Genomic DNA, 12124 nt, shown 5'->3' with positions numbered 1-12124 from the left:
TGTGACTAAACTAATATCATGCTGTACTTCAGACTTGAGAGGTGAACTGAAGGTGCTATTCTGTCATTATATGATTTTTTTAAATAAAAAACACTAAAAAAAAAATTCCACTGCTCAGTAATAATTCTGTTTCAGCCTCATTAATTCCAGTATAATACCAAGATAATAACAGAAATCACTTTCTGCCTCAGGGGTAGAGCTGCATTTTTTAAAATTTATTCTCTGATACATTGTAAGTTTCCTGGAAAATTCAGCTGCAGTTGTTTTGAAATGAGTAGAAAATTATATAGAAAAATACTTCTATTAACACTGGAGTTGTTTTATGGTTTTTATTTTTTTCTGTAACATTGGGAAATACATTCTCACACTTCCAGAAGAGCAGCTAACAAGAGAATTGTGGTGACACTTTTGTTTCAGCCAATAACTTTCTTCAGGTTGTGTGTTTAATTTATTAAACAAGTCCACTTTTAAAATTTTACATCACTAAGAGAACAGTTACAGTTATTTTTGCTTCTCTCTGTACAGGTTTACTAAAGAGAATGAAAGACTGATGCCCTTGGGAGCAATTTTTAATGTGAACAAGGGAACCAATATGGATTTCTACCTTTTCAATATGTTTAAGACTAGCCTGCACCCCTTCAGAGGAAAAGTGTCTGGATCCTCAGAACAGTAGCTGGAGGAATATTCTCACATTCCCATGAACTGCAGACAAGCCTTGTAGTACCTGAAGCCATCGGTCATGATATTTGACTCTACTTATTTGACAAGAGTGGTTTTCTGCTGTTCTAGATTAATACAACCGCTAAAAGCTCAAACATTTTTTCAGACTTTAGTGTTATGTGAAGAAGAATTTCAGGAAGACATTTGGGCATTTTCAAAGGTAGGCTGAGGTAGGAGTCTCTTTTGCTCTTGGTAACAATGCATGAATGATAAAAGCATTGAGATTTGCAGTCAATAAAGAATTACCTCACATTTTCATTTTATATCATACCTACTGCAGGAAGGACTGTGGTTTTTGCTTCCAGAGCAGCTTGGATTCTCCCAACTCTGATGTGTGCAATGAGAGAAGTCACACCCACGTGAACTAAAACAACCTGTGAAACAATTAAAAAGGAACAGCAAGCATCAGAACTTCACTTGCTTACAGTAGGCTTTTATATCAAGAACTGACCAACTGGGGTATCCTTGAGAAGAATTTGTACATTTTTTTCAAAATCAGGAGAGACAGCTCTTGTGTTTCTCCTCACCAGGTAGGGTTATCAGTCCTGTGCATTCTGCCATGTATGCTTTCCTGCTATTTCTTTCAGGTAGAAGTTCCCTAATGGTCATCACAGTCCAGTCAGTAGTGAAACGCATTGTTAATGTGGACATTGTTAAAATGGACAGATTATGGTATTCATTTTCCTCCCATCCCCACCCCTTCCACTAACTACCTAAGGTGTAAAGGTGATACTTCCAAGTCAGGTCAGTTGGGAATTGATAGTTCTCAGCTATACGCAAATCAGATAAAATCCTATATGCACTAAATATACTTTACCTTGGCAGTCCAGTTTCTTTGGCTCATTTTGCCAGCAGTAGACAAAGTGTGAGTAAATATCTGACCATCATCTGGTATCCACGGACCACATATTCCTCCTTTAGCCTTTAGTAGACATATTGATTATGTCAGTATACCAGAACACAATGAAAGTCCTAGGTCCTCCTCTTTTACTTTCTTAAAATTACTTATGCTCTCTAACAGCAAATAAAGTTCTATTTTATAACCAAAACTATCAAAATGCCAAATCACATTCAATACTGTTCTGTGACAAAATAACAGAGAAGCAATTATTCCTATGTTCAGTTAAGATCTCACATGTATTGTTATTTCTTAAATACTGCCTCAGCAGTGTAATCATAGAATGAGTGATCTCATAAAGCTGGTTCACTTTTTTGGATTTGCCGTGCTAGAACCAGAACCAGAATCATATTCCACTTTTAATATTTTTTCTCAAGGTATTTTACTGAAATGCCATCTTCAATACAGGAGCTATTTTTTTCTTTTTTCTTTAATGAGGAAGGGAGGCAATGCTTCAGGGTCTGTTTGCAGAGCATTTAGCAATAAAGCTATTAAGATGTAAACCTCCTACAACCGCAAACACAGAGGATTAATTCTGGCTGTCCAAAGATCTTGTAGTTTTTTGTTTACTTGAAGGGATTAAGCCTGTCTCCTAACTCCAGATAATTCTTCAGACATTTCTTTCAAAGGATTGAGAGTAACAGACCAAGTCAAAAGAAATGGAGCACATTACCCAAAATAAAATGTTTTAGAACACATGACACTGGAAAAATAAAGCAATGAAAACCCAAACTCTTCTCAAACAATGGGAAAAAAACTTACAGTAATTTCATGACTACAAGGCGCAGCGGATTATAAAGTGCATCCTCAGGAGTCATCAAATTTCGCAACTTTGTATGTATATAAGGTGCACCGGACTATAAGGCGCACTTTTTTTTCTTTTTTGCAGCGAGGAGCTGCACCACACGCAACAAAGTAATGAATTACTGGCAGGTGCTCAATTTGCAAACATTTTTCACAGATCAGTGTAGCTTTCAAAAACAGCCCCAGGTGCCCTCCCCATGCCGCAGGCCCCGGCACTCCTGACCGCCCCCAGTGCCGGCTGGCGTGGCTCACGGCTCCAGGCTCCCACTGCGCGGCTGTGCCACATCACGGCTTCCCCCTGGCCAGCAGCTGCGCAGCTTCCCCCCAGCTGGCAGCCGTGTGGCTTCTCCCTGCTTTCCCCTGGTCAGCAGCCACGGCTGTGCTGCATCCCCCCGCCTGGTGGCCGCGCTGGGTCCCAGCTTCTCCTGCCCGGGCAGCAGCGGATTCTGCAGTTCCTGGCTCCCCCATGCGGCTCCAGCTCCCATGGGTCCCGGCTCGGCTCGCAGCTCGTACTTCTGGGTTGGCAAATTTCTGAACTTTGTCCTTATATAAGGTGCATCCAGATTATAAGGCACACTTCCGGGTTCAGACCAAAATTTTAGTCAAAAGGGTGTGCCTTATAGTCGTGAAATTACTGTACTTTGAAGTGCATGTTCAACGTTATGCAGTGCTATCCAAATGTGTGGCAATCAAATCGCTCAGAGTTCCTTTAAGCTGAAAACTCAAACATTTAGAGTATTATGGAGAAATCAAATTATGCATGTTAGTGAACATGCTTTTGCCATTTCCACACCATAATTTCACACAGAACTAGTAGTGAAAATAGAAAAAATAGAGGTCACCACACAGTGGGATATTTAAGTTTTTAACTATGGTTCTAAACAAAAATTTTGATGTTTTGTTCCAGCAGGGATTCCTCTTTTAAATCAACGTCCTGGTGCCAGCTAAGGCTTTCACAGAATTATTAATAAAACAAGGCCTTAAGAACAGACTGCCAAGAAGCAAACTAGACCTGTTGTGCAGTCATTAGACCTTCCCACAGGAGGGTATATGAAACAGCTGCAAGATGTGTAGGCTAGGCTTCCTGTTACACCACCTTTGACCATGAAGAATGTGTCACATTTCCACAAGGGAGATTAACCAGAAAAACTGGGCAGCTGCATGGAAGTTCTTATGCAGGGTAAGGCTTACCTCAAAGATTAAAAAAATATATATATATATACATACAAATAAATAAATAAATAAATAAATAAATAAATAAATAAATAAATAAATAAAGGTGTTCCAAGCTGTATTTTTAGAATCAGAACTTTTAAGTAGTCATTCAAAGAAGGACAGACTAAGCAGACAGGCTAAGAATGAATCTTGCTCTCACGGCATGAACAAATATTGCTGTCCTGTATTTGGACTTCTTTTATTGCTCTGATACAATGAAGAAAAATCATTCCATCTTAGGACACAGGTCCTGAGGCTTCAGTTCTACATAAATCATAGCCAGTGATACTCACACCCCTCAATTCCTGTAATCCAAGCAAATTATTCACAGTCTCTCTAAAGAACAGAGAGACTGGAATACCTCTAACTGACAATTTGCCCCACTTGTTTTAGAATGCAGTGATCTGTCTTTCTTTCTCTGTTGGCTGCACAGTGGTCAAAGTCACGTAAACTCACATGGATTAAACTGGTCCCACTAATGTGAGATTCTGAATACTGCCTTGCAGCCTCAGCAACCAGTGCAAAAGAAACTCTAAAACCGACAGACATTGCCACAGTGGTTTTAGTGAACCATAATTTGTGAATATATAGTGAACTGTATAAATATGGTCTAGCAGAGCACATGATGCTGCATCATCACACTAACCATGAAGGCCAACGGGCAGGAATGAATGTTGGCATGGTAGATACAGCAGTTGTCCCCATTTGCATCTTTCCATCTGACGGGACATTCATGCTCCTCACAGAATTCCTTTGCAGCAGTAGCATTGCTAACCAAGCAGGAGAGAGAGAAAAACTTTTACACTCATTCCTCTTTCACAAAACAAACACAACAACACATGAGAGCTTGTTCTTTATCCTGCACACAGAAATTAGCAGCAAAAACACATGCAGTGAAATGAGCACTGTTTAACAGTTTCTTTCTTTCCTTTGTCTTCTGGTTGAAATGTTCCTAGAGCACTGGAGCTTGCTGTTGACTGGACCTCTGCCTACTGTCACACACTAGGGACTTCTAGCAGGGTCTTCTGCTGCAAGCAGGGACCAACCTCCACTTCTCTTCCCAGCCTGACTTCATGACCAGGTGGCATTACTTGGCACTTTTTCAGCTGGCACAGACAAAGACACTATTAGAAAAATACTTAATTAAGTTGGCATCTAATTCCATCATGCACATTTCTATAGGGCTCATTTTCAAAATGTATCTGGTATTCTGCATTTTTTATTCAATTTTGTTCAATTTTTTCAATTATTCAATTTTTTATTCAATTACTTCATTACTACACTGATGCCCATACACTGACTTGCCAGCCTCTGGTATGTATGGGTCAGCCACCATAACCTTTAGTATTAACGAGATAACCTAGTCAAAATGAGATGCAAATTTGATCCTTTTGGAAAACTGCAGCATAGATTTATCTCTCTTTTTATAAAATATGTGCCATCTGTCTCTACGTTCAAGGTAAGTATAAGTACACAAGAAGTAGACTTTTATGAATTCCTTATTGATTTGAGGGAGTGGGTCTCCCAGGGAAGACTAGAAAAATCAGATTCATGCCATGCAGTGTAAACACTTGCTTCATGGTTAAGTTCTCAGAGCTATTAGGAGCTATACATTTCAGAAAATGTGATAAACAAATTTTAAGTAGTTTTAAAACATACTAGAGGATGACAAAAAAAAAAAAATAAACCAAAAAAACCCCTTTTTGCTGTTGTAAATAGATTATGGTTCATCTTTCAATATGAAAAAAAAAAACCCTCCAGATAACAGCTTTTAGAAATTGAACTTTGCAATGTGAACACTCATGCAGAGAAAAATGTTCCATAAACATCTCTTAAAAAACAGCACAGAAATTGGGCTCCACCCTCTGTCCCAAGTGTTCCTATGAAGGGATGGAGAATTGCTACTTAAAGACAAAAGTGTGAAATCAGTATTACCCCCAGACACACAGATCTAGATCTGTAGATCTGGAGTTGCACCCCTACATACTCTCTATTGCTGATGTCCACAGTCACCAACATAGTGTGTGAGCTGACACATAAGCTTTTGGAGTGATTTTAATTCCATAGAAATCAAGCAACGTTGACCACTGAATTAAATGGATTCAGGGCTGGACGAGCTCTTTTTCAAATCCACGTTGTGCACTTGAATCATACTTATGATTGAAATGAGTGTAAGATACAGAAAGCCTATGACTCATGCTTCAACTTCAGCTATAAATTCAATGGGTAGAGAAGGCAAGAAGTGATGTTCAGAGTTGCATTGTGACAGTAGTGATGTGCCCTGTCTCTGACCTAGCAGGTAAACATGCCATGATGGTTGGTCTGAGAGCAAAGGGAAAAAGAGCAAGGCAAATGGAGCTATCTTCAAAGATGGAAGGAATTAACGAAGAGCCCCAGATTGCCTGTTCCAATTAATAACACAGAATATGTACACACAAAATCCTCATGGGATCATGACAATATTTTTATAAGAAGTAATACCTGTGGGAAAGGATTCCATTTTGCACAGCATATTGATAAAAACTGTCTGAAGCAAAGACTGAATAGGTGACATTGAAGGATTCCCCACTGACAGCCTTTTCTGGAGGCCTTTGTACCCATGTCATCTCCAGTCCTAGAAACAGCACAATCATGGGTAAGAATATTTACTATATTTTTTTACTTAAAAGACACATACAAATGCAAAATTTTCTCTGTAGTGATTTTCATCTATTCATAGGATCATTGAGTGGTTTGGGTTGGAAGGTACTTTAAAGATGATTCAGTTCCTCCTCCCCTGCCATGGGCTGGGACACCTTCCAATAGACCAGGTTGCTCAAAGCCTCATCAAACCTGGTCTTGAAAACTTGCAGGGATGGGGCATTCTCAGCTTCTCTGGGCATCCTGTTCCAGAGTTTCACAACCTGCTCAGTAACTCTCTGAGTATTCTCCAATTACTTTTTATGAGCCAAAAAGAGTAATGCATTTCAGTAGCTGTACTGGTAAACACAAATGCACATTAATTGACGACGAGATCAAGGAGTTGGAGAAAAACAACAAAAATTCTGCTCATTCTACGTAAACCAACTTTACTTCCAGTATATGGCATTGCTCTTATTCTGGTATATTTGCTTTCATCTTTTGATCAGGCAATATTGCTGTTAATTCTCAGCTGCTTTCACTGAGACACACATTATGGAAGAGGAACAGACAACTCTATTACACAAAAAATTCAGTCAAAACCCTCAAACACATGAAGCATAAATTATATATACTAATAATTATATATTTAAGAATGCATTATCATGTGATAGAACCATATGGCATCTAGAACAGAGGACACCGGAAGGAGTGCTATCAGACATCTGTCATTTCCATTTTCACAATTTTAACTGGGAAAGATGACTTATCCCCATCATGTCTCTTGTCCCTGGGACTCCATATTCACTCCTCTGGACCTGGGAATGTAGTGAGACAAAAGCTGGGAAAAGTTTTAAATCCATAAAGTTAACACCATCAAAATCTTCCCACTGCATTCACCTACCTTCTTGTCTGTTGTCGGATGAAGGCTTTGATTTGCACCACATCAAATTACTTACATAATGCAACTGTGTAACTCAGTTTGTCAGGAAGTACTAAATTCCTTCTCCAGAAGGCTGGTAAACCTGCCTTACAAAAGATCTCTTTTTTTTTTTGTTCTTGTTGTTCGGTTATGACCTCTTCTGTTACTCACACTTGTTTTAACAAGGATGATTTTCGCTTGCAGTGTACTGAAACCACAATTTTCCCCCTAATTTACTCTCAGATTTAACTAGGCAAATTACAAAATAACCTCTTTATTTTCAATCTCCCTTGAAAAGTAAAAACTCATTTTAATTGCTAACACTAAGTGAAAAACTATAATATGAAGATAAAAAAAAAAAGCTAGTGTGATTTCTGCTAAAAGGTAGGAGCGTTGAGCTTCAAAGAACATGTGAGAATGAAGACAAAAGGTCAGTACAAATTTCAGTTAAATTATTTTTTACTTCCTTATAAAGGTCTCACAGAGGTAAACCAAACTCTTCTTTCAATGACAGTTACTCCCACATATAAAAGCTTTGAAGATCTTTTGTTAATTCCATGGCAATGAGGCTACAGTATATGTGTTTTGCTTTGCTTCTAGCAATGCCCAGAAAACAGCAAAGAAAACCTACAGAGAAAGGCAGGATAGTACTTGAAGGCCATTATAAAATTGATTGTCATGGGTATACATTAATTAAGCAACCTACTCACGTGAGTTTCCCTTGAACTTAGCAAAAATAGCTTTAAACAAGGCATCTGTAATGATAAATAGCTTTTTTCAATGTTAAACCAATAGTAAATTCATACAGTGATAAAAGTTCAAATTATCTAGAAAGTCTTTGAACTTCATTGTTCCAACAGACTTAACTGGAGAATGTTTAACTGTAACACTGAACTAAGAGTATGACACAGCATTATATTTCCTGGAGTGTTTTACTAGAATCACCTTTCCAAGGTTTCTTGTTTTTTTTCTAAAAACCCTATTGAACTATTGTCTCTGGTCCTACCTTTTACAGCATAAACAAGTGTTTATTTGTTATAGAGTCGGAAGATCACAGAAGAGCTGATTTTAGAAGGGACATAGAGACACCATTCAGTCCAAGCCTATGCACCTCAAGGCAGGGTCATCTCTAGGTTTCTCTAGCCTTTGTCTAGTCAGGTTTGAAAATCCCCAAGAATGGAGAATCCATAAGCTTTCTGAGAAACCTACTGCTTTATAACGCTAGAGTATGAGAAACTTTTCTTATACTTAAATTGAGTTTTCCACATATCAGTTGCTCCCTAATTACTTTTTCATCTCAATAAATTAACAACAAAAAAACCTCTTCTTTTTCCTTGGTTATCTCATCATGTAAACTAATTTTTGAAACTGGCAGGAGTAAGTGGTTAAAGGTCTGAGAGGTTTTTCGGTACTCATGGAACAGTTTTGAGCAAGGTGGAAAAGCACGACATGTAGAATCAGTGATTTTGCTTACTGGTTTACTGATTAAGCACAGCACACTTTTGAACTGACAAAAGGTTTCAGCAAGTAGATTTGCTACAATGCAGCACTGCCTCCATGCTTTGTTAGGATTAACTTCCATTTGGTTTTCTAAAGAGAAAGAAAATGTTTTCAGTTTCTCTCCTGACAAATGGATACAGCTGTTGGTATTATTTTTTTCTGTTGGAATGAAAGGTATACTGGACAAATAATTATTCTGAAGTATCTTTTAGTTGTATTCTTTAGCTTATTTCTCTAGGAAGAGAGGTTGTCACTGATTTAAATACATTTCACCATGAATAACACACATAATGAGTAAACTATTATTATGACTACTTCAATTTTGGTGTTTCAGTCATTCCCCAAGTAAGATACCATCTTTATGACTCACTCACCTCCACAGTCCAGCATATTATACTCATCTGGCTTTTCTAGAGGCCAACAGTCATAGTCTTTGTTACTTAAATCATGCCACCCCTCCACTAACATCACCTGCCAGAAAAATAAAAGAGAAAAAAAAGAAAAATAAAAGAAAAAAAAAAAAAAAGAAAACTGTATGAGAAAAGGGAAAGGCAATCCTTCTACAGAAATCAAACAAAATACAGAAACATAGAAACATAGGCTGGCATAATTTGACCTAGCCAACTCCTGGAGAAAAAAATAAAAGGTAATTCCATACAGACACAACCAGTACATTATACTGATCTGTCCAGAAACTGGTATGAAACAGTTAGGGGACTTAACTAAGTTTTATCTTCCAAAATGTTTTTTTACAAAGAGCAGGTGGTTCTAGGACCACACGCAGAGAGACTGTTTACTTAAAGAGGTCTTTTTTTGTTTGTTTTTAGAATGGCACTCTCCCCACTCCAAATTGTTCAGTTTCCTTTAATCTTTTATACCTAAAATCTTTGAATAATTTTTTTTATACTTTTAATAACATAATACATATTTTAACCATATAAAGGTTAATATACACAATGGCACATAAAAAAAGGATTACATAAGCCTATTACAGGTAGAATACAGCATCATAATAGCATACAGATTGAATTACAACAGTAATAAAATATATATTATATATGTATATATAATACATTTTAACTCTGAGCTTATTCTATTTCTAGTAAAAGATAATAGCTTCTACTCATACTGCTACTGTTTTTCTCTATATTATTGAAGCATAAGCTAACCATAACACAACGTGAATGGAATAAAATAGCATGATACAACCAATTTTTCCAATATATCTTCCATTACTCTTAGTTTCTACATTAATAAAGTAAAAATCAACTGCCTAGTATAAATGGCTGTTTCACTGGAATATGCCGTACACAGTTCTTTCTGTACGCACAGATCAGCAGAATAAGTTCTGGCAAGCAGATCTAGGTAGACCTACCAATAAACTGAGGAGGCTTCGGAGCTCTACAGCTGGTGATTTGACAGCTCCCATGCTCCCTAATGTGTACCCAGCTCACCAAGTGCCTGGGCTGCTTCTGATGTTGCTGTTGCTTCTGAATTAGATGCCCTTGCCTAGGAAGGGGGTTGCTAGGCAAGCTGATCCTGGCAACTCCAGCTGCTGCAGCTGTTCTGCCTCCTCCTTCCCTCTTCTCCCACTTCATGGTGCAGGGTGGAAATACCCCTCTGCACCTCTCCTGAAACCCTTTGAGAAGCCCCCACTTGTTGTAGAGGCAGTCCCACCCTCCTGAAGTTTGTGCCCCTTACCGCTTAAAACTAGAAAACCAACTGTGGGGATTTTCTTGCAGTGCCTTGTTAAAATGTAACCATCATCTGACTCTTAGGCAGATTGATTGATGCTGTGGACATAAACACAGAGACATAGCTGAGCCCAAAGAGGGAGACGTGTATAAACACCAAGGTAAGCAAAGGCTACCAACATTAGATTAATAGTAAGGCTGACCAGCTGACCAGCTTCCTGAGCTTCCTTCCAACCTGAATTGTATGAGACCCTGTGACCTCAGTTTCTCAGACTCTGAAGGCACAGAACAACTTCTATCCAAGTGTCCTGCTACATACACAGGTGAAACAGACTTCTCTTTAGCCATGTTGGTACAATAAAGACATAGATGTGTCCATGAATATCTACTTTTGCTAAAGGCCTGCCAATGCAAATCTTCAGTTGTGATTCAGCTCTCCTGAATATTTCTCTATTGTTGCCTCTTGAGTTCTGCCACTCAGGACAATCTGGTATTAAGAATCTTAGTCAAACTGCTTGAACTTCACTATTTCTTGCATCAAAATGGCATGAAAAAACTGCAATGTGTGCCCAAATAACCTTTTAGATGTATTAAGCTGTAGATGAATTTAAAAATCTGTTAGTTTCACTCATTAAATAGAGAGCTATTTGCATAAACTAATATGTTTTAGGCTGAAATTTTATGTTTGTTGTAAGATACTAAACTTCATGTATATTTTGTCTTCCTGTGCTTCACTATGATGATTTCACCCAAATTACAGGTTTCACTATATGGAAGTCTTTCAGAGAATTTCAGCATCTATATCATATCTACTTAAAACAGCCCACTGATATTAATATTTTGGAAAGGTTTTATTGGCCCTGTATTTTAGGGTATCTTCTCTTGATAAGGAATTTGCTGGCAGGGAAGCTAAGGATTATACTTGTCAGATACTTCAAAAGCCAAAAGATTGCCTGACTGATCCTATTTTCTTTAATTGGACTGACAAATATTCAGATGACATTGATATCATGATTCAAGGGTTGTAAATATCATACATTACCTTTACAGCTATTTATCTATCACCTCATTCAGAATTCCTGGAGAATGGCCTCATGTACTTGGGAATCTTGGATAAAAGATGGACAGACAGTAATGGCTGGCAATTGTCTGATTTAACAATGTATCCCAGCTACTTGAGATACACATTTCCATCTCTGCATGTAAAGAGAGAGGCACGGGAAATTTTAAAAACAAAACCATTGCAACATAAATATATAAACCTTGACAAAAAGAAAGGATTGACAGCACAGTGGGCAATATATTCTTCAGCTCTATTCACAACTCTCTCTATATAAAAGAAATCAGAAAAATATTTTAATAAAGTGAAGTACTCAAAAATATTTGCTTTATATTGGGTGCTTTTACTCTTTGTAAGATATATGCAGTTAAATAATTTACATTAATATCTTAGCATTCCATCATACCACGGAGTTTATTATCAAAGCCAGACCCAGTCTAGCATAGATTAAGTGAATTCTATGTACTGTTGCTTGACTGACTTAGTCCAGTAACACTGAGTTCTTTGGCTTCTTCTCTTCAAAGGATCTCTTAATCTGAAAAATAAACAAAACAGGTAATTTCTTCTGATTGAAATTAAATTATCAAATCACTTTATGTTTACAGACATATTTCTATTATGTTGGCTGGACTCAGATGGTCCCTTAAACTACATTATTTCCATTTCAGTAATTAAGAAAATAATAACTTCTA

At 37.6% G+C, this 12124-nt stretch overlaps 1 protein-coding gene across 5 annotated transcripts in view; it reads right to left on the bottom strand.

The window, feature by feature from the left end:
- LOC117010298 (atrial natriuretic peptide receptor 2-like) overlaps positions 1 to 11606 on the bottom strand; it is a 37528-nt gene extending 25922 nt beyond the window's left edge. For 2 of the 5 annotated variants that reach the window (XM_033084601.1, XM_033084605.1), the window contains exons 1-6: positions 10054 to 10153; positions 9053 to 9149; positions 6119 to 6251; positions 4284 to 4407; positions 1538 to 1642; positions 992 to 1094 (exon numbers count right to left, since the gene is read on the bottom strand). In XM_033084601.1, the coding sequence (XP_032940492.1) occupies positions 992 to 1094; positions 1538 to 1642; positions 4284 to 4407; positions 6119 to 6251; positions 9053 to 9149; positions 10054 to 10107 (616 nt within the window). In that variant the 5' untranslated portion in view covers positions 10108 to 10153. Of the gene's footprint in view, positions 1 to 991; positions 1095 to 1537; positions 1643 to 4283; positions 4408 to 6118; positions 6252 to 9052; positions 9150 to 10053; positions 10154 to 10379; positions 10517 to 11414 lie in introns of those variants that run through there. The other 3 variants (XM_033084602.1, XM_033084604.1, XM_033084603.1) reach the window with 3 other exon arrangements.
- Between the last annotated feature and the right edge of the window lie 518 nt (positions 11607 to 12124).

The sequence above is a fragment of the Catharus ustulatus genome, chromosome Z (assembly GCF_009819885.2).
Source record: "Catharus ustulatus isolate bCatUst1 chromosome Z, bCatUst1.pri.v2, whole genome shotgun sequence".
Classification (NCBI taxonomy): Eukaryota; Metazoa; Chordata; class Aves; order Passeriformes; family Turdidae; genus Catharus; species Catharus ustulatus.
The sequence above is the reverse complement of the archived record's forward strand: the minus strand, read 5'-3'. Positions and strand labels throughout refer to the sequence as shown.